The 27,821-nt window shown below is 42.5% G+C and overlaps 1 protein-coding gene across 2 annotated transcripts; it reads left to right on the top strand.

Annotated features, from left to right (window-relative positions):
• The first annotated feature begins 5,929 nt into the window (after nucleotides 1-5,929).
• Nucleotides 5,930-27,465, top strand: OCIAD2 (OCIA domain containing 2). 2 transcript variants are annotated; one of them, XM_004038653.4, is made up of 7 exons: nucleotides 5,930-6,221; nucleotides 8,276-8,403; nucleotides 12,948-13,044; nucleotides 15,013-15,066; nucleotides 18,818-18,865; nucleotides 19,982-20,099; nucleotides 27,284-27,465. In XM_004038653.4, exons 2-7 carry the CDS (start codon nucleotides 8,338-8,340, stop codon nucleotides 27,363-27,365), a joined length of 465 nt encoding a protein of 154 aa, XP_004038701.1. In that variant the 5' UTR covers nucleotides 5,930-6,221; nucleotides 8,276-8,337; the 3' UTR covers nucleotides 27,366-27,465. The 2 variants fall into 2 exon arrangements, with proteins under 2 accessions (XP_004038701.1, XP_055241557.1); XM_055385582.2 differs by lacking the exons at nucleotides 5,930-6,221; nucleotides 12,948-13,044 and having other exon boundaries at nucleotides 8,274-8,403.
• The last annotated feature ends 356 nt before the right edge of the window (nucleotides 27,466-27,821 follow it).

Raw genomic sequence — 27,821 nt, 5'->3', positions numbered from 1 at the left:
CCAACCACACTGCACAGCACTCTCTCCTACCACACAAAGCTGCTTGTCCAGGTCTCTCCAGGTGTCTGTATCTATCTCTTGTTATGCATCAGTCTATGTGTGTCCTCTGCCCAATGAGGCTACTGGAGACATAACATACTGTAGAGGTTAAGAACATGAGCTCTGGGACCAGGCCACTGCAGTCTGAATCATGGCTGTGCCACTTCCCAGCTATGACCTTGGCCATGTTATTTAACTTTTCTCTGCCTCATTTTTCCTACCTATAACGTTGGGATAATAGTACATATTTCTAGGGTTGTTTAAAAGGCCTTGCAACTAATCTGTTAAGAAAGAAAGGAAATTGTTCAGCTCCCTCTTACAAGTGAGAACATGCGGTGTTTGGTTTTCTGTTCCTGCGTTAATTTGCTAAGGATGATGGTTTTCAGCTTCATTCATGTCCCTGCAAAGGACATGAACTCATTGTTTTTTATGGCTCCATAGTATTCCATGGTGTATATGTGCCACATTTTCTTTATCCGGTCTATCATTGCTGGGCATTTGGGTTGGTTCCAAGTCTTTGCTATTGTGAACAGTGCTGCAATAAACATATGTGTGCATGTGTCTTTATAGTAGAATGATTTATAATCCTTTGGGTATATACCCAGTAACAGGATTGCTGGGTCAAATGGTATTTCTGGTTCTAGATCCTTGAGGAATTGCCACACTGTCTTCCACAATGGTTGAACTAATTTATACTCCCACCAACAGTGTAAAAGCATTTCTATTTCTCTATATCCTCTCCAGCATCTGTTGTTTCCAGACTTTTTAATGATTGCCATTTTTTTTTAATATGGAGTCTCACTCTATCACACAGGCTGGAGTGCAGTGGTGCGATCTCAGCTCATTGCAACCTCTGCCGCCCAGGTTCAAGCAATTCTCCTGCCTCAGCCTCCCGAGTAGCTGGAATTACAGGTGCCTGCCTCTGTACCCTGCTAATCTTTGTATTTTTAGTAGACACAGGGTTTCACCATCTTGGTCAGGCTGGTCTTGAACTCCTGACCTTGTGATCCACCCACCTCAGCCTCCCAAAGTGTTGGGATTACAGGCATGAGCCACCGTGCCCGGCCAACGATCGCCATTATAACTGGCATGAGATGGTATCTCATCGTGGTTTTGATTTGCATTTCTCTAATGACCAACAATGATGAGCTTTTTTTCATATGTTTGTTGGTCTTATAAATGTCTTCTTTTGAGAAGTGTCTGTTCATATCCTTCGCCCACTTTTTGATAGGGTTGTTTGTTTTTTTCTTGTAAATTTGCTTAAGTTCCTTGTAGATTCTGGATATTAGGCCTTTGTCAGATGGATTGACTGCAAAAATTTTCTCCCATTCTGTAGGTTGACTGTTCACTCTGATAATAGTTTCTTTCACTGAGCAGAAGCTCTTTAGTTTAATTAGATCTCGTTTGTCAATTATGGCTTTTGTTGCAGTTGCTTTTGGTGTTTTAGTCACGAAGTCTTTGCCAATGACTTCCACACAGGGAGGGGAACATCACACACCAGGGCCTGTTGGGGGGTAGGGGGAAAGGAAAGGGAGAGCATTAGGACAAATACCTAATGCATACGGAGCTTAAAACCTAGATGATGAGTTGATAGATGCAGCAAACCACCGTGGCATATGTATACCTATGTAACAAATCTGCATGTTCAGCATATGTATCCCAGAACTTAAAGTAAAATTAAAAACAAATAAATAAATAAAATAAAATTTTAAAATGCCATTTTAACATGTAACTTTCCTATTAAAAGCTTTTATCTGGAAAAAAATTAAAAGGAAAGAAAGGAAAAAGGAAGTGAGGGAGGGAGGGGCACAGGAGGGATAGAGAGAGGGGAAAGAAAGACAGTGAGCCTCTTGAAATAAAGGACCATGTATTATTCACTTTTTATTTTGTGCCTCATTAAATTCATTCATCATCATTACCATTTGTGAGTTCATACAACGTACCAGTTACTGAAAAAGATCAGTGCTTGACTGCCCTCACCATTAAGGAGCTCACAGTCAGACAGAATGCCAATGAATGACATCAGTGGTTGTAACAGTGTAAGGACAGCCAAAGGACAGTAGGGCCACACTGCTCTGAAACTCATCACTCTGGAGCCCAGGTTAAAATTCTACTGTCACTTCCTGGCTGCATGACTGAGTAAGTTATTAGCACCACTCATGGGACTGCTATGGGGATGAAGTTAAAAGATGATGAAAGCCTGGGCAATATAGCAAAACCCTGTCTCTACAAAAAAAAAAATTAATTAATTAGCTGGTGTGGTGGTGCATGCCTGTAGTCCCATCCACATGGGAGGCTGAGGCAGGAGGATTTCTTGAGCCTGGAAGTAGAGGCTGCAGTGAGCCATGATTACATCACGGCTCTCCAGCATGGGCAACAGAGAGAGACCCTGCAAAAAGGAAGGGAAGGGAAGGGAAGGGGAGGGGAGGGGAGGGGAGAGAGAGGAAGGAAGAAAGGAAGGAAGGAAGGAAGGAAGGAAGGAAGGAAGGAAGGAAGGAAAGGAAGGAAGGAAGGAAGGAAGGAAGGAAGGAAGGAAGGAAGGAAGGAAGGAAAGAAGGGAGGAAGGGAAGGGAGGGAGGGAGGGAGGGCCAGGCATGGTGATACACACCTATAGTTCCAGCTACTCAGGAGGCTGAGGCAGGAGGATTACTTGAGCCCAGGAGTTCCAGGCTGTAGTGTGCCATTGTTGGGCCTGTGAATAGTCACTGCACTCCATCCTGAGCAACATAGCAAGACTCCCATCTCTAAAAAGAAAAAAAAATAATAAGGTCATGGGAGACCAGAAGCGCAGCTGACACATATGCATAACAGGTATCCCCTGCAGAGTGCAATGGGAGCACAGAAGGTGAGAAACTAAACTTGAGTCTGCATGGCATCCACGAGGAGGTGACCTCAGAGCCCAGTCTTCAAGAATGAGTAAGAGAGAGGTGGAGAAGCAGAGGAAGGCTGATTCAGGCTGACTCTCCAGTGCACATAAAAGCATGAAAGGAGAGAACATGAGTCACTCCAGAAGGCCCTGGGAGGGCCTCAGATGGCTGCATTGGAGAGGCAGGCAGGAGCTGAATCACTCAGGGCCCTGCTAATGAATTCAGATCTTGGCTAAGGTCAGTGTAGGGCTGTGGAAAGAGTTTAAGCTGAAACCTGCCGGATGGTTTGACACTTTCTAAATCAACCACATTGTTCATAGCATTAGCCGGTGATAATCAATTTTGGATCAGGTCATGATCCAGAGGCCCTGTAGGATGCTGAAGCAAAGCCTAAGAAAGGCTCTGTTGAGGGTCATAGACTTCTACGGCAATGTATATTTATTATTATTCTTTGGGAATTGATATATCCTTTGTGGAAAAGACTCATGTCTTTTTCTATTATCTTTGAAAGTGCTAGAACAATACATGGACACATCAGATTTGCCCAACAAATACCAATTGGCCATAACCGATGCACGTTACATATGATGACTTCTTGCTATTTAAGGTAGTCAATGGCCTATTTGGTGGAAAGTAGAGATGAGGGTGGGGGCCTGGACTGCACTCCAGCCTGAGCAACATAGCAAGACTCCCATCTCTAAAAAGAAAAAAAAATAATAAGGTCATGGGAGACCAGAAGCGCAGCTGACACATATGTATAACAGGTATAACATCTTGCATACCATAGCAAGATGTTAAAGGACAAATGCCACTTAGGTTATTTGTTAGAAGGCTGACTTCAGTGTAATGGAGGGTTGTTCTGTTAAATCACAAAACCTATTAGAAAGCTGTTCTGTTCAAACCAGCTGATTTTTTCTGATTTCTGGTAATGCAATGTGAAATTAGCAATAGAATTATATTCCCTTTAATTTGGAGGTGGAAAAAGGAGTGAAAAGAAAATAAGACACACTTTGGTGGGGAGAAAACCAGTGAATCCATGGAGGAATGTGGTCTGGAGGATCTACTAGGGAAATGAACCATCCAAAACAACAGTATCTTGACAGTCATTGAACCTAGGCTCACTTATTCATTCATTCATTCATTCATTCATTCAACAAATATTTATTGAGCCCCTTCTATATCCAAGATGCTACACAATGGTGAACAAAACTGACACCACCTTGTTCTGAACCTCATGAAGATTACTCTGCAGCAGGGAAAATAGGCTTTATATAAATGAACACACTAATAAGTACATAATGAGTTGTGATAAGTGCTATGAAGGAAAACAATAGTGTCCTGTGCTATGAAAAAGAAGAAAGGCCTGCCTTAGGCTGGGGTCAAGGAAGATTTTCCTGAGGAACAGTCAAAAAGAAGGAGTAGGAAAAAGCCAGGACAGGACCAATCGGGAGAGGCTGCAGGCAGGGGAGGGCCTCCGGTGGAAAAGAGCTGTGTGAATCTGAGAAACAACAAGTTGGAGGTGTGGATCGGGGAGGCGTGAGGAGGAAGCGGCCACAGGTACAGGGACCAATTCGCGCAATAGGAAAAGGTGAGAAATGAAGAGGGCCTTCAGTGGAGATCCACAGCCTCTCTCCAAGTCATCACACTCAGTCAGTCCTGGCAGCTCAGCTCAGAAAACTTTGTCAGCCATGGCCGGGGTAACTGTGTCCAGAGGTGTTTGAACAAGAGCCACTCCATCTTGAGTAGGGACTGAGTAAAATAAGGCTAAAACCTATTGGGCTGCCTTCCCAGGTGGTTCAGCATTCTTAGTCACAGGATGAAATAGAAGGTTGGCACAAGGTACAGGTCACAAAGACTTTGCTGATGAAACAGGACTCAGTAAAGAAGCCAGCCAAGACCCACCAAAATCAAGATGGTCATGAAAGTGACCTCTGGTCGTCCTCATTACTCATTAAATGCTAATTTTAATGCATTAGCCTGATAAAAGACCCTCCCACCAGGGCCATGACAGTTTACAAGTGCCATGGCAACGTCAGAAAGTTACCCTATATGGTCTAAAAAGTGAAGGAACCCTCAGTTCCGGGGAATTGCCCACCCCTTTCCTGGAAAATTCATGAATAATCCACCCCTTGTTTAGCATAGAATCAAGAAATAACTACCAATACAATTAGCTAAGCAGCCCACACAGCTGCTCTGCCAGTGGAGTAGCCATTTTTTTTTGTTGTTCTTCTTCTTGTTTTTTTTTTTTTTTTTTTTTTTTGAGACAGAGTCTGGCTCTGTCGCCCAAGCTGGAGTGCAGTGGCGCAATCTCGGCTCACTGCAACCTCTGCCTCCCGGGTTCAAGCGATTCTCCTGCCTCAGCCTCCCGAGTAGCTGGGATTACAGGCATAGAGCACCACGCCTGGCTAACTTTTCGTATTTTTAGTAGAGAGAGTGTTTCACCATGTTGGCCAGGCTGGTCTGAACTCCTGAGCTCAAGTGATCTGCCTGCCTTTGCCTCCCAAAGTGTTGGGATTATGGGCGTGAGCCACCGCGCCCGGCCTGTTTCTTTACTTCCTTAATAAACTTGCTCTCACTCTACGGACTCACCCCGAATTCTTTCTTGCGAGAAGTCCAAGAACCCTCGCTTGGGGTCTGGATCGGGACCCCTCTCCGGTAACAAGTGATATCGGTATTAAAGGTACCCCCACATGTCAACGGCTTCCCTCCACAAGTCAGAGTTGGGGAGGGACAGGAGGCAGCAGGGGACCGACAAAGAGCAATGGAAAGAGAAGGCCTGGGAGCCAAGCAGGCCTGGGGTTGACTCCAGGCTCCCTTAGTGGCCTGCACAACTCAGATGACCCGTCTGTGAAGTGCAGGTCACAGTGGGCACCACACACGGCTGCAGAAAGGAGTGCAAAGGTGATGCCCACGCCTGGCCTAGGGCGGGGGGCGCAATACATGGCTGTTGCGGCTGTGATTGCTGGAGGAAGGGAGTCATTTGGAAGGCACAAAGGAACTAGAACCTACTCGGTATCGGGACAAGCCTCAAGGATGGGGCAGGGTTCCCGCAAGAGCTGGGTTCCAGCCTGGGTTGCCACCAACAGCGAAAGTGACTGCCAGGTGGCAGTAGGGTGACTTCGCCAGCTTAAGTGCTTAGCGGGCAGGCGAGGGGGCGGAGCAAGAGAAGAAAACACAAAGGGCCGGAAGGAAGCCGGGGAGACAGGTGGGGTACTCGGGAAGCTGGAGCGGGCCGGCGGTGCAGTCGCGGGGGAGCGAGGCCTGCTGGGCTTGGCAACGAGGGACTCGGCCTCGGAGGCGACCCAGACCACACAGGTGAGCCCCCGCCCCGGGGAGTGTTGACGCTGGGAGGGGGTGGCCTCGGGGAAACGCGGCGCCGCAGGGCAGTCCTTCGAAGGCCGCGCGGCGCAGCGGTGGCCGCCCCCCACTCTCCCCTAACTCGGACCCCGGCGGCCCCGGCACGGGCGAGGGGCTGGGGAGCTTGGGGTGGCGCTGGCTGCTTCTGGCCAGGGATGGCAGCGGACTCCAGTAGGCTGACTCCCGGCTTCCCCGACCGCATCAGAAAGTGCAGTGTCCCCCGCCCGCCGTCCAGCCCTGCAGGCGCCCCGCTCCAAGCCATCCTAAGAAGCACCCCCGCCCCCCATGCTGGGCCGCGCCCGCCTCCGCACATTCGTCGGTCAGCACCCAGGAACCCACGGGTCCCTTCCCCACCACTGAAGAAACGAGGGTCCCCGGACCACCCCAGCGTGGGGGGTGGGAGCTACACCTGCAAGGCAAGACCCTCGGAAGGCTTGCTTTTAGGTGCAGACTGAGAACTAAGTGGGTGCCAGGGGACCTGGCCACCGAAGCTGAGAGGTATATTTGCCTCCCAATATAGAGCAGCGGCCTAATGGCTAAGCAAAGATAATCTAATTTGGCGTGGTCAGCAAAGACTTCCCGGGAGTGCTCAGGAAATGGAAAGTGTGCAGGGGCTTTATGGACGTATCCCTCATCCTCATCCTCATCCTAGTCTTCATTCCTGCAAGAGCCCCTCACCATTGTTGTGTCCATTATGCCCAATTAACAGTGGAGAAAGCTGAGGCAGAGACGGATTAAGTCATTTGCACCAAAGCACAGGGATCGCAGGGGTAAAGAGTCACGATTTGAACTCTGGTCTCTCTGACCCCAGTACTTTCCCGTGCAGGGCACCGTGCTGCCCCTGTAATCACATTAGACACCTGTGATGAAACTTGGTGCGAGTACGGGTCCCCTTGGCTCAAATGCCTCAAAGTTTAGTAACTGATGTAGGAAACAGAATTGTATATAAGAGGTTCATTTTGCAGAAGAAAAGCAGAGGTAGAGGTAGAGTTCAGGGCTGCAGAATGCAGTGGCCACTGGGGGCAGGAGGAGGCTCAAAGTCCACCCGGATTGTGTCCGTCATTGCCAAATCCAGGGTCCACTTTTCTAAGCCATGTGATGGTGTTGATGATTCACTCTCTCCTTCAGAAATTCCCTCCCCTCTATATCAGCTATTCCTTCTCAGTCATTTCCTTGGCCTCCTTTTTTTTTTTTAATCTTTCTTTCTTCTCTTTTCGATATTCCCTTGGGCTCAGGGTTCATATTCTCCAGTACTGTTTTTAGACACATTTATTAAAGTTCCCTGCTTTAACTCTCATCTCTATGATGGCAGCTCCCAACTTCATCTCTCTAGCCTACCCCTGTTGTGGAACTCTAGACCCAAATCGTCAAATATTAACAGTGGCTAATTCCACTGTTTGCCCCCACAGGCACCCAAATCCAACATTTCCAAACCCAAATTTAGCATCTCTATCAAAGATGCTAAATTCCCACCAGGGTCTTTGTTCAGGTCCCTGTAACTCCTTGTCTGGACTAGTGCACCACCTTCCAACCTGGTCCTCCTGCCCCAGAGTCCATCTACCCTCCACAGATCCTCCTGAAAGCTTAGGAGTCCTAGTTCCTTTGTGACATGACTAGATGGAATGGACCCTGCTTTCTTTTCTTCCTTAGCATCCCATGCATACTTTTCATGTTGTGTAACTGTTGACTTGTCTATCTCCCCTTTTGGACTGTGAATTCCTTCACAGCGGTGATCTTGTCTTATCCTTCTTCATATCCCCTGGCCTGGCACATAATCGACACTCAGTGCACAGTGTGGTATTTCCACTCTATTCTAAATCTGATCTGTCCCCATTAGTGAGTGCATGTGTGTGTGCTGGTGGAAGAGGAGCACTGGAAGTTGAGTTTGCAGATGGACTAATGACAAAAGGAAAAACACATTTTCCAAATAACTCCAGTGGATCCTCAGGATGCTTTTAAGCTTGATACAAACATTTAGTCATGGCATAGTGATTCTCTTCTACCTTCCTTAGACACTGGATCAAGGAGTAAGCAGAGGATAAACAACTGGAAGAAGAGCAAGCACAAAGTCATCATGGCTTCAGCGTCTGCTCGTGGAAACCAAGATAAAGATCCCAATTTTCCACCACCAAGCAAGCAGGTATACTTTTATATTTATTGATCGATTCATTGATTGAGACATGATCTCACACTGTCACCCAGACTGGAGTGCAGTGGTGCAGTCATGGCTCACTGCAGTCTCAAACTGCTGGATTAAGTGATCCTCCTACTTGAGCTTCTCACTTAACTGGGATGACAGGTGCAGGCCCACATGCCTGGCTAATTTTTTTTGTGGTTAGACATGAGGTCTCACTATATTGCCCAGGCTGGTCTCAAACACCTGGCCTCAATTAATCCTCCTATCTAGGCCTGCCAAAGTGCTGGGATTACAGGCGTGAGCCACCATGCCTGGTCAGGTATACTTTTAATTGCAGGACCTGCCATCTGAAAAAATATATATCATAGGATTTTTAGTAAATTTCAACTTTAACCAGTCATCTTATTTTTTTCAGTCTGGCACTTTGTTGGATGGGCTTAGGGAAAATAGGTTGGGGAAGGAAAGTGTGTTTTCAGCTGCTTTGAAAAGAGGCTGAAATTTAAAATTTAAAATTTAAAATTGTATTTACAAAACTCTTTCTTGGCTGGGCGCGGTGGCTCACGCCTGTAATCCCAGCACTTTGGGAGGCCGAGGCGGGTGGATCACGAGGTCAAGAGATCGAGACCATCCTGGCCAACATAGTGAAATCCCATCTCTACTAAAAATACAAAAAAATAGCCGGGCATGGTGGCTGGCGCCTGTAGTCCCAGCTACTCAGGAGGCTGAGGCAGGAGAATGGCACGAATCCAGGAGGCGGAGCTTGCAGTGAGCGGAGATCAGGCCACTGCACTCCAGTCTGGCAACAGAGCGAGACTCTGTCTCAAAAAAAAAAAAAAAAAATCCCTTTCTTTACTCTTTCCTGTTTGTAATCCAGCCTTACTAACTCTTAGATGAACTGTCAGTGACTGAAGAGGTTTCTGATAGCAGAGCAAAACTCTTAATAGACTCTAACAGAATGATACATGTTGCTTATTTATTTTTATTTATCCTTTCATTTATTTTTTAGAGATGGGGGTCTTATTATATTGCCCAGGCTGGTCTCAAACTCCTGAGCTCAAATGATCCTCCCACCTCAGCCTCCCAAAGTGCTGAGATTACAGGCGATATTTTGCTTATTTTTTTACATTTTTATTACTGTAAGTAATCACACTAATCCTATGCTGCTGACAGGCGTTCCTGTTCAGGGTGGCAGAGTCCTTTATTACTAATTAGCTAGCAGATTGAGAACCCAAGTGTTAACATGGAAACAATTTTTCAACTTGTTAGGAATCGATATTGTGTATTTCAGGAATACATCAATGAAGAAAAGAGAAAGCATTTGATGGGTCAATGGCATTCATGTTCAAGCTAAAAATAGTGTAATAGCAGTAATGTTTAAGGAGCAAAGTTTAGGCGAGGCAAACAGACAAATGATAGAAAGTCACAAGGAGAATTATTTGGACACCTGAGTTGCCTCTGTGAAATGGAGAGTCATCAAACATTCCTGGCTATACAGAAAATGATAACCAGAGATCCTTTTTTTTTTTGAGATGGAGTCTCACTCTGTCATCCAGGCTAGAGTGCTGTGGCACAATCTTGGCTCACTGCAACCTCCACCTCCTGGGTTCAAGCAATTCTCCTACTTCAGCCTCCCGAGTAGCTGGGATTATAGGCACCTGCCACCATGTAATTGTTGCATTTTTAGTAGAGATGAAGTTTCACCATGTTGGCCAGGCTGGTCTTGAACTCCTGACCTCAAGTGATCTGCCCGCCTCAGCCTCCCAAAGCCTGGTATTACAGGCTGACTGCAGGACTGGAAGCAATTGTGATAGCCAGGGTGTGTGCATTTGTTTATTAAGGGGAGGCAGTCCTTATTTCTGCCCCAGGCACATCCAAGAGCAAGAGCAAATATTCACCCTGGGCATCTGGAGGCATGCCTGTGCTAAGGAAGGAAGGTAAGTGGAGACTGAGAGCAACTCCTTCTCCTGCTGCTGTGACTCACCCTGGGACTTACTGCATCTTTGCACTGTGCCTTGAGGAGTTGCAGGGAAAGAAGAGGGAGGTTGCCCATTTGGACTGTTTGTAGAGCTCCACAGACACTGGTGCCAGAGGGTTTCTCCACCCCTTTTATTGACATCATGCGTGTAAAGTGCTTGGCACAGGACCAGGCCCATACAAAGTGCTCAAGAAATGGTGACCATCTGTACATTGACATCTATTACACAGAAAGAGTCTAAAAAAGACAGTGGCAAGATCAGCACAATCAAACCACACTTCAAGAGTTAAGGAGCTGCACCTCAACCAGAAAAACACTAAAACCTTGGAGATAAATGGCAAATAACACACATAAATAATTCACAAACAAGGAAATATGAGTGTGACTTCTATAGTAAGGAACAAGTTAAATTTAAAAAAAAAAATTTAATGGGGCTAGGCATGGTGACTCATACCTGTAACCCCAGCACTTTGGGAAGCCAAAGTGGGACAAACACTTGAGGCCAGGAGTTCAAGACCAGCCTGAGAAACATAGTGAGAACCGCCCCCCACGCCTCCCCCAGCTGTATTAAAAAATGGTTTTTTTAATTAGCCGGGCATGATGGTGTGCACCTATAGTCCCAGCTACTCAGGAGGCTGAGGTGGGAGGTTAACTTGAGCCCAGGAATTCGAGGCTGCAGTGAGCTATGATGGCACCACTATACTCCAGCCTGGGTGACAGAGCGAGACCCTGTCTCTAAAAAAAATAAAAATAAAATGGTCAAAATGGCAAATGTTATATGTATTTTTCCACAAAAAGAATTAATGAGCCAATATATAACAAAAGATTACAACCCAGATCCAATTACAGGAATTGCCTGACAACTAGAGGAGAAGGGCAGTGTAGCTGAAAAATATGTAGAGATAGTCAAACACATTCGTTATCAAAGAAGTACAGACAGGATAATAAATATTACTTTATACCTATCAGCTTAGAAAACTGGATAATTCCAAGTGTTAGAAAATTCTTTCTTTAACTTGCTTGGAATCTTCTTTACCCATACCTAGCTCTTACACAGGCTACGGAGCCATAAGGGAATGTTCAGGCCCTGCGGGTAGGAGTGGAGACTGCAACCATTGAGAGCGGTCTAGCAAGACTCTGTCACAGTGAGAATATGCACACCCTGAGCTTTACTTCTAGTTTCATGTCTGAAAAATGTTCTCTCATGGGTCCATAAGGGAACATGAGGTGGTAGGAACTCAGAGACATTGTGCACAGTTATGCAGCAGTTAGAAGCAGCAGACTAGATGAATACAGCAACATGGGTGGATCTTAAAAGCATAGAGCTGAGTTGAGAATATTTGAAGAATAGAATATATAAAACAGTGCTATTTACATTAAAAAGATACATTCACCCAAAATAATGAACATTTTGCAAGAATGGATAGAAATAAAAGAACCACATTAAGCACTCAGAATGGTTGTGATGGGCAGAGGGGAAGGAGTGGAGAATGTGGACAAGAGCGAGTGATTAAAGCATATGTACCTACAAAGCCAAAGGAATGGTAAAAGATGGGAGTTGGTCTAGATGATAGCATATGAACTTGATTAAAAAAACACCGCAAGGCTGGGCTCAGTGGCTTACGCCTGTAATCCTAGCACTTTGGAAGACCGATGAGGGCAGATTGCTTGAGCTCAGGAGTTTGAGAGCAGCCTGGGCAACATGGCAAAACCCCACTGTCACTATAGTCCTAGCTTCTAGGAGAGCTGAGGCAGGAGGATTGCTTTAACCTGGAAGGTAGAGTCTGCAGTGAGCCAAGATCACACCCTTGCACTCTAGCCCAGGTGACAAAATGAGACCCTATCAAAAAAAAAAAAAAAAAACACTGCAGAACCTACTATGTACCCACAACAATTAAAATTTTTTTAAATTTTTAATAAATAATTTCCAAAAAATACTACAGAACTAATAAAAAGTTATGTCAACCATGTCAATAGTTGCACCAGAAATTATGTGCACACCACTTATAAATGTGTAAAAAAAAGCATCCAGATTGAAAGTAAACTAAACTATGTCGAATAATAAAAAGCAGTCCACAGTCTAAAAATGCATACAGAAGTGCATATACATAGGTTCTCTGAGTGTGATGCTCAATGTCTAAATATTGTGCTATAGGGAAAATCTCTTTCCTCACCCAGGAGACAATGTTCAGCTGGGTGTTAAGGCCAGTCAGGCGAAGGGAGTGAACAGCATTCTAGGTATAGTAAACCACATAGAGGCATGGAGGTAGGGAAGGAAATGTGGCCTCAGCAGGGATTCAGCCTAATCGCAAATCTGCTGCCTGCAAATCTGCTGCCTGCGCCAGTCAGTGAATCACTCCCACTCTCCGACTAGAATTCTTCTGTTGCCTAAGTCCATCAGTGTTCCCAGTGAGAAAGCACTCTTGGAAACTGATAATTGCTTTGGGCTGCCTCCGGTAGAGAACACACACTGTGTAACAAGTGAAGAGACCTCCCTGTTCTCTTCTGTAGAAAACAAAGTGGGTGATTTTTCAATGATCTCAGTTAGCTCACCATATAACTTTCCTTACAGAGCCTGTTGTTTTGTCCAAAATCAAAACTGCACATCCACAGAGCAGAGATCTCAAAGATTATGCGAGAATGTCAGGAAGAAAGTTTCTGGAAGAGAGGTAATTGCACCTAACACTGTATTTGTGGCAGTAAACTGCCTAAATATCATATTAGAATTGTGGTAATGACTTACGTTTGAGCAGAGACTTTGCATAAATATCTGATGAACTCTGATATTCAGGGATGTTTAGAGTTTAAATCCAAGTTCAGACCTTTTTTAGGGCAGAGATAATATCTGATTAAGGAGCACTTTACCTCACTTAGCAAAAAGTGATGCACACATAACTCTTCCCTTTACCAAGAATATGTGACCAAGAACGTGTACCAAGACAATTATTTAGAATTTGCTGACTCCCAAAGAGTGGACCTTCCTACATTCTACCAGACTCTAAGTTTCACAGGGTTCAGAAATAATGTCAAGTTCATCTGAAACTTCATTCTAGAGCCTAGCACAGTGCCCTGTTCATAGAAAATACCTAATCGATATTTCTCTAATGAATGAAGAATGGCCGTGTTCCATTAATACTTCTCTTACACTGTCTCTGAAATAACATTTTCAGCTGAGTCACTTCCTCTTTCTGAGCCTGCCTCACATTAGACAAGAGTGTGAATTCAGGCTGTGCATTAAGGTCCCTTCCAATTAAAAAAATGTGTGATACAGCATTTGAAAATGGCAGAGTAGAACCTGTAGATACAGTCTTGATATTTTGCAACATTGCTGATGTGTGGATAATTTATACTTTGAAATACTCATTTTGATTTCTTAAGTCATTCAAATTTAGTGTCACCTGTTTTAGAAATAATACTTTCTAGAAGTTGATATTCTTTATACATTATGGGATTACTGACTGTGCTTCCAGAAATTCATGTGTTTTCTGACAACTTATGAGTTGTCAGAAAATTTAATTGGGCCCTAGTAGATTAACACTTCAGTATGACCAATTTGCCCACTATGGGGTAGCTATGAGTGGAAAAATTGGTTGCTATTTGATTTGTCTTGGTTGAACTAGAAAGAGCTACATGTTTATCACTACTCTCTGCTTTTGAAAGAAGTCATTTGACACATATTGATGGACAGAACTAGAAATTGCCTTTCTCAGACTAAATTTCCTGTTTTAAAATTATAGCTAAACATTACACATGTTTAACATGAACATAGTCATCTTGTAATCTTTAATTTGGATTTTCAGGCAAATCCAAATTGTAAGACAAAATGTCATGAAAAAGAGAAAGAAAGGCAAGGAACTGTCCTAGACTAAAGCACTTAGGAGAGTATGTGTAACGTATGACTCCTGAATTTCTGAGTTGGAAAAAACCCACAGCTACTGGGCCAATTGGAGAGATTTGAAAAACGATTGTGTATAAGTTAATATAATTTTTCTTGAGTATGAGTGTTCAAGAAATATAAATGTTTTGACCATGCTAATGGTGGTGTAATTATGTAGGGAAACATTCTTGTTTTTAGAAGACAACTGCTGAAGTATTTAGTGACAAAGAGTCATAATGTTTGCAAATCTCAAATGGCTCAGACAAAAAAGGAAAAATTAGAAAGAGATAAAGCAAATTTGGCAAAATGTTCACAATTAATGAATCTAGATGAAGGGTATGTAGGAGTTTATTGTATTGCTTTTTAACATTTGTGTAGGATTGAAAATTTCAAAATATACACATAGCTAAAGGCAACTCCCAAATTCAACAGGTCAATGTACATATACCCTAAGATGCCTTTATTATATGTAGTGCTTAGAATCTGGTGCATGTTGGCATTCAGTACAAGTGGATGTCAGACATGAAGTAGAATAGGGTTCAAATTAATGCTGTGCCTCAGGGTAAGTGACTGGAGAAGATTCCAAGAAAATTCTCCATGCTGCACTTAATAAATATTTGTTGAATAAGTAAAATAACAAATGAATAAAAATTCACTGCCAAGGAAGGTAAGAGAAAAAGCTCAGAATAATTCTCCCTAACTTCTAGGTGAGGTGCCAATTTTTAAAATACCAATATTGAAGGACATTTTTGCTTTACAGCTCTGCCTTTTTCTCTTGTAAGCATGCTTGTCACCCAGGGACTAGTCTACCAAGGTAAGAGTCAATATTTGTTAAATAATCTAATTTCAGAGAGCCCAGTTTACTGTGACCCTCCTGGCAGCTTTTTGGCCCTTGACATTTATTTTTTGGTGAAGGATGTATTTATGCAGACTTCTGCCTATTTTCAGCCTAAGTCCCCATCTCCCCAGAAAGCATCCTAATCCCCAGAATTAGTGAATATATTGGGTTACATGGCAAAAGGAAATTAAAGTTGCAGATGGAATTAAGGTTGTTAATCACCTGACCTTAAAATAGGGAGAGTATCCTGGGTGATCCAGGTGGGCCCAGTGTAATTGAAAGGGTCCTTACAAGTGAAAGGCGGGATCTGAAGATGGAATCAGAGAGGTGGCAATGTGAGGCCTCAGCTCAACATTGTTGGCCTTGAAGATGGAGGAAGGGACCATTAGTTGAGGAATGTGGGCAGCCTCAAGAAGCTAGAAAGGCAAGAAACCCTTGAGCCTCCAGTTAGGAATGCAGCCCATTTAAGGAACACAGTTAAAACCTTGGTTTTCATCCAGTAAGACCCATTTTGACCTCAAGAACTGTAAGATAATAAATTTGCTTTGTTTACAGGAACTACAGAGAAGCAATCCTGTGCCTTTCTCTGTGCCGGAGTCCTGTGTCTCCCAAGGCCTCTGTATATGGTTAGACAGATGGTTCCCTGCACAAATAAGGATGTTGCAGGGAGGAGGTGGGGGGAGCTGAAATCCACCCTAAGCTGTGTCCACCACACCATTTCTTTTGGCAAGAGGCTGCATCTGCCTGAGGAGGGCACCCTGTCTCCTCCATACAAGAGACCGTAAGGACCAGCAGCTGCCTTGCATCTCACCACATAACCTCTCCCTGCCTCTTAGCGTTTTCCTGTTTTCCTCTCTGTTCTTCCTTCTTCATCTCCTCCCTGTCTCCACCTGACCAGAGAACCCAGAGACATTCCTTAGTCCACAGGTGGCAAGAAGGCACCCTATCTTGTTTAAGCCCATTTTATCAAACACTGCTGATTAACAGGATTTTGCTATATATATATATTTTTTTAATGAGACGAGGTCTTGCTATGTTGCCCAAGCTGTCCTCAAACTGTTGGGCTCAAGCAATCCTCGCCACTAGACCTCCTGAGTACCTGGGATTATAGGCATGTGCCACCATGCCTGGCTTCTGATTATCAGGATTTTATGGGGATCTTGGGGTTTTGTTTTGTTGGTTTTTGGTTTGTTTGTTTTTGAGACAGGGTCTCACCCTCATCCAGTGCAGTGATATAATGGCTCCCTGCAGTCTCAACCTCCTGGGCTCAAGTGACGCTCCCATCTCAGCTTCCCAAGTAGCTGGGTCTATAGACACATGCCACCACACCCAGCTAATTTTTTTTTTAATTTTTGCAGAGACAGTGTCTCACTATATTGCCTAGGCTGGTCTCGAACTCCTGAGCTCTTGTGATCCTCCCACCTCAGCCTCCCAAAGTGCTGGGATTACAGGCATGAGCCATCACACCCAGCCTTGATTACCAGGATCTTAAAAGGAACATTTGTACCAGTAAATATGAGGGAAGAAGTCCTAGTTCTTTTCTGGGTCTCAAAAACCACATGTCACATATCTAGGAGAATCCCACTTTGACCAATATCATTCTTGTCCATAAAGTTCATATATTAAATATGATTTTATTTTTATAATTTGAAGATAGCATTTTTCAGATCATTTTTGACACATAAAAATATTGGGGCTGGGACATCTATGGGGATTATGGGTTTTTTGTTTGTCTATTTGTTTGTTTTTTAGATGGAGTCTCGCTCTGTCGCTCCGGCTGGAGTGCAGTGGTGTGATCTCGGCTCACTACGACCTCCACTTGCTGGGTTCAAGCAATTCTCCTGCCTCAGCCTCCCTAGTAGCTGGGATTGCAGGCCTGTGCTACCACATCCAGCGAATTTTTGTATTTTTAGTAGAGACAGGGTTTCACCATGTTGGCCAGGCTGGTCTCAAACTACTAACCTCAAGTGATCTGCCCACCTCAAATGATCTGCCTACCTCAGCCTCCCAAAGTGCTGAGATTGCAGGCAAGAGCCACCGCACCCGGCCAGGATTATGTCTTATAAGTATTAAAATACTCCAAATCTACTGCTTGTGGTATGAATGTCCCCTTCAAAACTCAGGGTGAAATTTAACCGCCATTGTAACAGTATCAAGAGGTGGGGCCTTTAAGAGGTTAAGTTATGAGCGCTCCACCCTCGTGAATTGATTACTACCATTATCATGGTAGTGAGTGCCTTATAAAAAGGATGTGTTCAGCCTCTCCTCTTGCTCTCTGTTTCCTGCACTTCCTTGCCATGGGATAACCCTCACTACATGCCAGCTCTGTGCTCTTGGACTTCTCAGCCTCCAGAACTGTGAGCCAAGTGAACTTCTGTTCTTTATAAATTATCCAGCCTATGGTATTCTGTTATAGCAGCAGAAAACAGACTAAGACATCTACCATTTTTTGCATCTATGCTAATATATTTTTTTCAGAGTTTGATATCAGTTTTCTATAACTTCTCTAACAAATTACCACAGAGTGACTTAAAACAACACAAATGTATTATCTTACAGTTCTTGGAAATCAGAATTCTGAAATGGATCTCACTGGGCTAAAATCAAGGCGTCGCCCCAGCTGTGTTCTTCTGGAGGCTCTTGGGCTTCCTTTTCCTTTCTCGTTTCTAGAACCATGCATATTTCTTAACCGGTGGCCCCTTCCTATGACTGTAAAGTCAGCAACATTGAGCCAAGTTCTTCTGTTGCTGCCATATCTCTGCCTGTCACCAGTTTCCTCTTCCACACTGAAGGATGACATTGGGTACACCTTGATCATCTCTTTCTTTTAAAGTCATCTGATTAGCAACATTAGTTCCATTTTCTACCTTAATCCCCCTTTTGGGACATAATATATTCACCTTATTCAGGAATTCGGATGTGGGTATCTCTAAAAGGCCATTATTCTAACTACCATGAGTTGTACTGTTTGCATTGTAAAATAATGATATACACTGTGAATCTCCAAATGGAAACTTTCTATGTTGAGTTACTTAAAAAGAAAAGAGGGTGCACATGTACCCTAGAACTTAAAGTATAATTTTAAAAAAAAGAGGATGATGACTAATCTCTTTGAACACTGTTGTTAGCCCTACCTTTCCCTGATGTCTTTGAATCAGTCTTGAACTGTCTTTTTCATATTATTTTTCTACACATTACAGCTAATATTTGTAATTTGCCTAAAATGACTATCTGGGAGTTCAATTCAACTGAGAATTGAATCATAACTCCTTTAAGATCTTTTTTTTTGAGATGGAGTCTCGCTCTGTCACCCAGGCTGGAGTGCATCGGTGCCATCTCAGCTCACTGCAACCTCCGCCTCCTGGGTTCAAGCGATCCTCCTGCCTCAGCCTCCTGAGTACCTGGGATTACAGGCACCCGCCATCATGCCTGGCTAAGTTTTGTATTTTTTTAGTGGAGACGGGGTTTCACCATGTTGGCCAGGCTGGTTTCGAACTCCTGACCTCAGGTGATCTGCCCGCTTCGGCCTCCAAAGTGCTGGATTACAGGCGTAAGTGACTGCGCCCAGCCAAGATCATCTTTTTAAAGTCAGAATATGTATACATTTAAGAAATTTTATGTCTTAAATTTTGGAGGTTTCTTTATACTTTAAGAATAACTTATAATTTATAACTTATAATTTAATTTATGAAATGAAATAATAATGTTTTTCTGTATTACTCCTTAGGTTATTTGGCAGCTAATTCTAGATTTGGATCATTGCCCAAAGTTGCACGTAAGTCATAGAAATAAAAAAGCACGCCAAGTGTGGTGGCTCACATCTGTAATCCCAGCACTTTGGGAGGCTGAGGTGGGTGGATTGCTTGAGTCCAGGAGTTCGAGACCAGCCTGGGCAACATGGTGAAACCTTGTATCTATTTTTTAAAAAAGTAATAAATAAATAAAAACTTTGAAAAAAAGGCATTACTAGCAACTGGAGATACGAATGTCCAGCCTAACTAAACTGCCTGTATTGACTTTTGGAAAAATCAGCCCCTATTTTCTGCCACTCTGCATTTCTTAGTTCACTCAACACTTTCTGATATACAGCTTAGCAGCTGGGACTTCTTCTTAGACCATCCTTAAAGCATGGACTAAGAGGGACTGGCAGGATATATAATGAGATTATCAATAGCAGAGCCTCTGAATGATAGATCATTTATGGATTTTTATTTTCTTCTTTTGCCCTGGCCAGTCTTTTCAAAATGTTTTCTACAATGGATATAAAAAATGAGTAATTTTTAAGAATCAGGGGATTTCTAATAATAGAGTAACCACAAACTTGGGGTTTCATCTTCCTTCACCTGGTATCAATAGATCTTTTATGTACAAAAAGGACATATTTTAGTTGATAGTCTGAAACCACATTCATTCCTAGCAGGAGGAACAGATTCGAGGTCTCTTCCATAGGAGGGTCCCTCTCCTTTGTGACCTCTCTCCTATAGGCAAGATGGACTGAAGCTCTCCACTACTCCAAGGCCATAAGGAAGATTAGGGGCATTTCTACCCAGTGATTTGGAAGCTACCTATAGCCACAACCCAGCCACCTTCCCCTGCCCCTGTGGCCTCAACCATTTGCTTGACAGGTGGGCCCTCTCTGGCCATCTGTCTCCAGGACAGCACTGTGGCTTGCTCTGTCCTGGCCTTTCCACCACCAGTGCAAAGTTGAGATGGGGAAGTCTCCACTTCCCAATCCTGTTCTTTTTAAATAGAGACTTCATTCTCAGAGTCTTCATTCATTGATTTAGCATGGTCCTTTTAATTTTAAAATTACCAGCGTTAATTTTTAAAGCTCTAGAAAATAACTAATGGAGAAGATTCTCAACTAATCTCTCCCAACCTGCTTTTACAGTTGCTGGTCTCTTGGGATTTGGCCTTGGAAAGGTATCATACATAGGAGTATGCCAGAGTAAATTCCATTTTTTTGAAGATCAGCTCCGTGGGGCTGGTTTTGGTCCACAGCATAACAGGTTTGTAATCTGTTTGGTTGAGGGATTGTAATGTAATTATAAGAAATTAAATGAAAGATTACTCACTATTTATAATATTAAACACAATTTTTTAAATTCACATGTTAATAAAGTTTTAACCCTCAAGTTTAGCGTTGTTGTTACCCAACTTCAATAATAACTTTGTTATTACACTTACTTACCAATTTCATTTGTTTGATAAATATTTAATGGGAATCTACTGTGTTCAAACATTGTGCAAGTTACTAAAGAATTCCTCAATGAGCAGATATGGCTTCCACCACCACAGAGTTACACAAAACTTTAACAGGTTTCTTTACTGCAGAGCTTCTCAGAGTTTTTTCTATGTTAATACTGTATATATCATGATTCTAAATAGGGGAAATAGGCAGTACGACTTTGGAGTTAATGGCATCACCTCTGCTGTTATAGTACTTGGTTTAAAAACCAGTTCTACCACTTACTAAGTTGTGTGACCCTGCAAGTTTCTTAAGCTCTCTGATCTTCAGTTTCCTTATCTGTATAAAATAGTGATCAAGATAGTTTTTATGAGATGTAAAGAATAGAAATGATTATTCATGACACTCAGTAAGTGCTCAGTAAACATTAGCTATTTCTACTATAGAAGTTACAAGACTAGTGTTGGGGACACATTTCTCTAAACACCCCTCACTGCTCACAGTGGGTTCTATCTGAGAAGCAGCACAATATGGTGAAAACAAACTGGACTAGAAGTCAAAACACCCAAGTTCTTTTTCTAACTATGTGACTTTGGAAAGCCATGTTCCCTAGTCCTGTAGTGATAGATGGGGCCTTAATACTGTCTCTTTCTGATGAGCTGCATGAGACCCAAAGAGCTGCGGAGACCTTCTGAAGGTGACACCATTAGCAGTGGGTGGAAAATGGTCTGTCACCTCAGATAATCTGTTTTCCAAACCCTTACTCTTCCCATTACAAGAAGCAAGGCCACCAAAGAATCATTAATTCCATATTTACAGACAACATCAACTTCAGTCCATCCTTGCAAAGTTGTGTTTTAGAGTCAGCTTGCTGAGGAGGAATTGACCACATGATTCCGGTCTGTGCAGGAAAAGAAAGAAAAAGTAGCACAAGTAAAGGAAAGGACTGCTTCCTCTTCCTCTTCCTCTTCAATTTCAGGAGTGTCTTTTGCAGTTAACCCACTTTGGATTCCAGAATAATTATGAACACAAGACTGAAATCTACATTTTTCAGACAATGTCCATTATGAAAGGAGGTGACTGAAGTAACTAGTTTCCAGGGCTCCTTTAAGCTCTGTGTTCTGGGGTTTCATTTTGCCTTCCCACTGCCAGCCATGGCAGCCCCACTGTGGGCTTGCATTCATAGCTGATAACGAATTGCTATGCCCTATGTGAAGGGCCATTACCAGCAAATCTGAGAGGCAATAATTTACAAAGCTATTTGATTTTCTAATTAAAGGAAAGTAGAGTGGGGCACTTAACTCAGCTGAGGTGGAGGGGAGGGTTAAGGAATAGGCGTTAAGGACTTCTTGGAGCAAGTGATGATGCTTGACTTGAATCTTAATAGATTCAAGTAGTAGGAGCTACAGCAGAAGCTATGACAAGAGGAGATATAGCAGGAGCTATGGCTATAGTAGGAGCTATAGCAGGGTTGAAGAAGGGGATTCTGGGCCAGGAATAGTATGTAGAGAGGGGAAATTTTCATTTTTAAAGGGAACCATAAATACATCCTATGGCTGGAGCATAAAGAGCTATTGGGAAAGGCAGAGAACAAGCTGGAAGTCCAGGCAGGTAGAGGTCAGCTCCTGAAGGAATTTATGCCATGCTAAGGATTTTCACTTTATTCTCAAAGCAATGGGGGGAAATAAGTGAGAGAAAGGGGTTCCTCCTCCATGTCTTCAGGGTTTTACAATAGCAGTTGCTGGCCTTGCTACCTTTGAAGCAATCCTTCCCACCCAAGCCAGATTGAATGAGTTTTCTATCATTCAAAACACATCCTATCACTGTCCTGCATAAACAAAGTTATCCTGTTGCCAACTCCTCATAGCAGTAAATGTTTGTTGAATTTGTAAGATTATAAAACTTTAATGCAAGAAGGGACTCAAGGACATCTATTTCATATTCAAATGCGAATATTATTCTAGAATGAACCTGTGCATTTTCCTTGGTATCCTAAGGAAACTGGGACAAGTTAGGCAAACTATAAGCCAGAAATTCTGGAAGTATCATGATTTTTTAATTTAAAAAATTATGTATATATATATGTGCACATATGTGTCCAAATCTAACTCCATAGGCATATAGTTTAATCCTGGATCAATGCACTGTGTGTTTATAATTTTTATGCTATTGTTAGAAATTACTTGAATTCAAAAAGAATCAAGATGTTCAAACTCTGCCTGACCCTGACCACAAATACAACCATCTGTTTCAACATAAAGCTCATTATTGGCTCTTTGAGGGGTGAAATTCTGGGGGTCATAAACCAAGCAACAACTCCTATTATTTCTTTTTTTTTTTAAACTTTAAGTTCTGGGGTACATGTGCACAACATGCAGGTTTGTTACATATGTATACATGTGCCACGTTGGTGTGCTGCACCCATCAACTCATCATTTACATTAGGTATATCTCCTAATGCTATCTCTCCCCCCTCCCCCCACCCCACAACAAGCCCCGGTATGTAATGTTCCCCTTCCTGTGTCCAAGTGTTCTCATTGTTCAATTCCCACCTATGAGTGAGAACATGCGGTGTTTGGTTTTTTGTCCTTGCAATAGTTTGCTGAGAATGATGGTTTCCAGTTTCATCTGTGTCCCTGCAAAGGACATGAGCTCATCCTTTTTTATGGCTGTATAGTATTCCAAGGTGTATATGTGCCACATTTTCTTAATCCAGTCTATCATTGTTGGACATTTGGGTTGGTTCCAAGTCTTTGCTATTGTGAATAGTGCCACAATAAACATACGTGTGCATGTGTCTTTATAGCAGCAGGCTTTATAATCCTTTGGGTATATACCCAGTAATGGGGTGGTTGGGTCAAATGGTATTTCTAGTTCTAGATCCTTGAGGAATTGCCACACTGTCTTCCATAATGGTTGAACTACTTTACAGTCCCACCAACAGTGTAAAAGTATTCCTATTTCTCCACATCCTCTCCAGCACCTGTTGTTTCCTGATTTTTTAATGATCGCCATTCTAACAGGTGTGAGATGATATCTCATTGTGGTTTTGATTTGCATTTCTCTGATGACTAGTGATGGTGAGCCTTTTTCATGTGTCTGTTGGCTGCATAAATGTCTTCTTTTAAGAAGTGTCTGTTCATAACCTTTGCCCACTTTTTGATGGGGTTGTTTTTTTCTTGTAAATTTGTTTGAGTTCTTTGTAGATTCTGGATATTAGCCCTTTGTCAGATGTGTAGATTGTAAAAATTTTCAGGAGATAGAGACACAAAAAACCCTTCAAAAAATCAATGAATCCTGGAACTGGTTTTTTTGAAAAGATCAACAAAATTGATTGACGGCTAGCAAGACTAACAAAGAAGAAAAGAATAATCAAATAGATGCAATAAAAAGTGATAAAGGGGATATCACCACTGATCCCACAGAAATACAAACTACCATCAGAGAATACTATAAACACCTCTATGCAAATAAACTAGAAAATCTAGAAGAAATGGATAAATTGCTGGACACATACACCCTCCCAAGACTAAACTAGGAAGAAGTTGAATCCCTTGAATAGACAAATAACAGGCTCTGAAATTGAGGCAATAATTAATAGCTTACCAACCAAAAAAAGTCCAGGACCAGACGGATTCACAGCCGAATTCTACCAGAGGTACAAAGAGGAGCTGGTACCATTCCTTCTGAAACTATTCCAATCAATAGAAAAAGAGGGAATCCTCCCTAACTCATTTTATGAGGCCAACATCATCTTGATACCAAAGCCTGGCACAGACACAACAAAAAAAAGAGAATTTTAGACCAATATCCCTGATGAACATTGATGCAAAAATCCTCAATAGACTACTGGCAAACCAAATCCAGCAGCACATCAAAAAGCTTATCCACCATGATCAAGTGGGCTTCATCCCTGGGATGCAAGACTGGTTGAACATATGCAAATCAATAAACATAATCTACCATATAAACAGAACCAAAGACCAAAACCACATGATTATCTCAATAGATGCAGAAAAGGCATTTGACAAAATCCAATAGCCCTTCATGCTAAAAACTCTCAATAAATTAGGTATTGATGGGACATATCTCAAAATAATCAGAGCTATTTATGACAAACCCACAGCCAATATCATACTGAATGGGAAAAAACTGGAAGCATCCTTTTGAAAACTGGCACAAGACAGGTATGCCCTCTCTCACCACTCCTATTCAACATAGTGTTGGAAGTTCTGGCCAGAGCAATCAGGCAGGAGAAAGAAATAAAGGGTATTCAATTAGGAAAAGAGGAAGTCAGATCGTTCCTGTTTGCAGATGACATGATTGTGTATTTAGAAAACCCCATCATCTCAGCCCAAAATCTCCTTAAGCTGATAAGCAACTTCAGCAAAGTCTCAGGATACAAAATCAATGTGCAAAAATCACAAGCATCTTATACACCAACAACAAGCAACAGAGAGCCAAATCATGAGTGAACTCCCATTCACAATTGCTTCAAAGAGAATAAAATACCTAGGAATCCAACTTACAAGGGATGTGAAGGACCTCTTCAAGGAGAACTACAAACCACTGCTCAATGAAATAAAAGAGGATACAAACAAATGGAAGAACATTCCATGCTCATGGGTAGGAAGAATCAATATCGTGAAAATGGCCATACTGCCCAAGGTAATTCATAGATTCAATGCCATCCCCATCAAGCTACCAATGACTTTCTTCACAGAATTGGAAAAAACTACCTTAAAATTCATATGGAACCAAAAAAGAGCCCGCATTGCCAAGTCAATCCTAAACCAAAAGAACAAAACTGGAGGCATCACGCTACCTGACTTCAAACTATACTACAAGGCTACAGTAACCAAAACAGCATGGTACTGGTACCAAAACAGAGATATAGACCAATGGAACAGAACAGAGCCCTCAGAAATAATGCCACATATCTACAACTATCTGATCTTTGACAAACCTGACAAAAACAAGAAATGGGGAAAGGATTCCCTATTTAATAAATGGTGCTGGGAAAACTGGCTAGCCATATGTAGAAAGCTGAAACTGGATCCCTTCCTTATACCGTATACAAAAATTTATTCAAGATGGATTAAAGACTTAAATGTTAGATCTAAAACCATAGGAACCCTAGAAGAAAACCTAGGCAATACCATTCAGGACATAGGCATGGGCAAGGACTTCATGTCTAAAACACCAAAAGCAATGGCAACAAAAGCCAAAGTTGACAAATGGGATCTAATTAAACTAAAGAGTTTCTGCACAACAAAAGAAACTACCATCAGAGTGAACAGGCAGCCTACAGAATGGGACAAAATTTTTGCAACCTACTCATCTGACAAAGGGCTAATATCCAGAATCTACAAAGAACTCAAACAAATTTACAAGAAAAAAACAACCCCATCAACAAGTAGGCAAAGGATATGAACAGACACTTCTCAAAAGAAGACATTTATGCAGCCAAAAGACACATGAAAAAATGCTCATCATCACTGGCCATCAGAGAAATGCAAATCAAAACCACAATGAGATACCATCTCACACCTGTTAGAATGGCGATCATTAAAAAGTCAGGAAACAACAGGGGCTGGAGAGGATGTGGAGAAATAGGAATACTTTTATACTGTTGGTGGGACTGTAAACTAGTTCAACCATTGTGGAAGTCAGTGTGGCGATTCCTCAGGGATCTAGAACTAGAAATACCATTTGACCCAGCCATCCCATTACTGGTTATATACCCAAAGGATTATAAAGCCTGCTGCTATAAAGACACATGCACACGTATGTTTATTGTGGCACTATTCACAATAGCAAAGACTTGGAACCAACCCAATGTCCAACAATGATAGACTGGATTAAGAAAATGTGGCACATATACACCATGGAATACTATGCAGCCATAAAAAGGATGAGTTCATGTCCTTTGTAGGGACATGGATGAAGCTGGAAACCATCATTCTCAGCAAGCTATTGCAAGGACAAGAAACCAAACACCACATGTTCTCACTCATAGGTGGGAACTGAACAATGAGAACACTTGGACACAGGAAGGGGAACATCACACACCAGGGCCTGTTGCAGGGTGGGGGGAGGAGGGAGGGATAGCATTAGGAGATACACCTAATGTAAATGACGAGTTAATGGGTGCAGCACACCAACGTGGCACATGTATACATAAGTAACAAACCTGCACGTTGTGCACATGTACCCTAAAACTTAAAGTGTAATAATAAGGCTACAGTAACCAAAACAGCATGGTACTGGTACCAAAACAGGAGATATAGATCAATGGAACAGAACAGAGCCCTCAGAAATAATACCACACATCTACAACCATCTGATCTTTGACAAACCTGACAAAAACAAGAAATAAGGAAAGGATTCCCTATTTAATAAATGGTGCTGGGAAAACTGGCTAGCCATATGTAGAAAGCTGAAACTGGATCCCTTTCTTACACCTTGTACAAAAATTAATTCAAGATGGATTAATGACTTAAATGTTAGACCTAAAACCATAAAAATCCTAGAAGAAAACCTAGGCAATACCATTCAGGACATAGGCATGGGCAAGGACTTCATGTCCAAAACACCAAAAGCAATGGTAACAAAGGCCAAAATTGACAAATGGGATGTTATTAAGCTAAAGAGCTTCTGCACAGCAAAAGAAACTACCTTCAGAGTGAACAGGCAACCTACAGAATGGGAGAATACTCCTATTATTTCTGAAAAAACAAGGCTAGTGAACTTTAGCATAGACTATATCTCTAATATTGTGTTAAAGCCAGGTGCAGTGGTTCATGCCTGTAGTCTCAGCTACTCAAGAGTGTTGGGTGGGAGGATCCCTTGAGCCCTCGAGACCAGCCTGGGCAACATAGATAGACTCCCCCCACATCTCTATTAAAAAGATTATGTTAAAATAATAAGAATAATATATTATGTAAAGACTAGGGCTTCCAGTGTCAAAGTACAAACCACTGTCTATTTTTGCTTCTCTTCTAGGCACTGCCTCCTTACCTGTGAGGAATGCAAAATAAAGCATGGATTAAGTGAGAAGGGAGACTCTCAGCCTTCAGCTTCCTAAATTCTGTGTCTGACTTTCGAAGTTTTTTAAACCTCTGAATTTGTACACATTTAAAATTCCAAGTGTACTTTAAAATAAAATACTTCTAATGGAACAAAAACATTGTGTCTGTCACTCACTGAAATGTATTCCATGGAAGGCTTTCAAGTGAACTAAGCGTTACATGTTTTTCTGCTCTTTAAGAACATGTCGGGGCATGGCGCAGTGGCTCATGCCTGTAATCCCAGTACTTTGGGAGGCCGAGGCAGGCAGATCATTTGAGGTCAGGAGTTCATGACCAGCTTGGCCAACATGGTGAAACCCCATCTCTGCTAAAAATATAAAAATTAGCCAGGCGTGGTGTCACATGCCTGTAATCCCAGCTACTGAGAGGGAGGCTGAGGCAGGAGAATCACTTGAACCCGGGAGGTGAAAGTTGCAGTGAGCAGAGATTGTGCCACTGCACTCCAGCCTGGG

Source organism: Gorilla gorilla, chromosome 3, assembly GCF_029281585.2.
Source record: "Gorilla gorilla gorilla isolate KB3781 chromosome 3, NHGRI_mGorGor1-v2.1_pri, whole genome shotgun sequence".
Lineage (NCBI taxonomy): Eukaryota > Metazoa > Chordata > Mammalia > Primates > Hominidae > Gorilla > Gorilla gorilla.
This window is presented reverse-complemented; position numbering and strand designations above follow the sequence as displayed.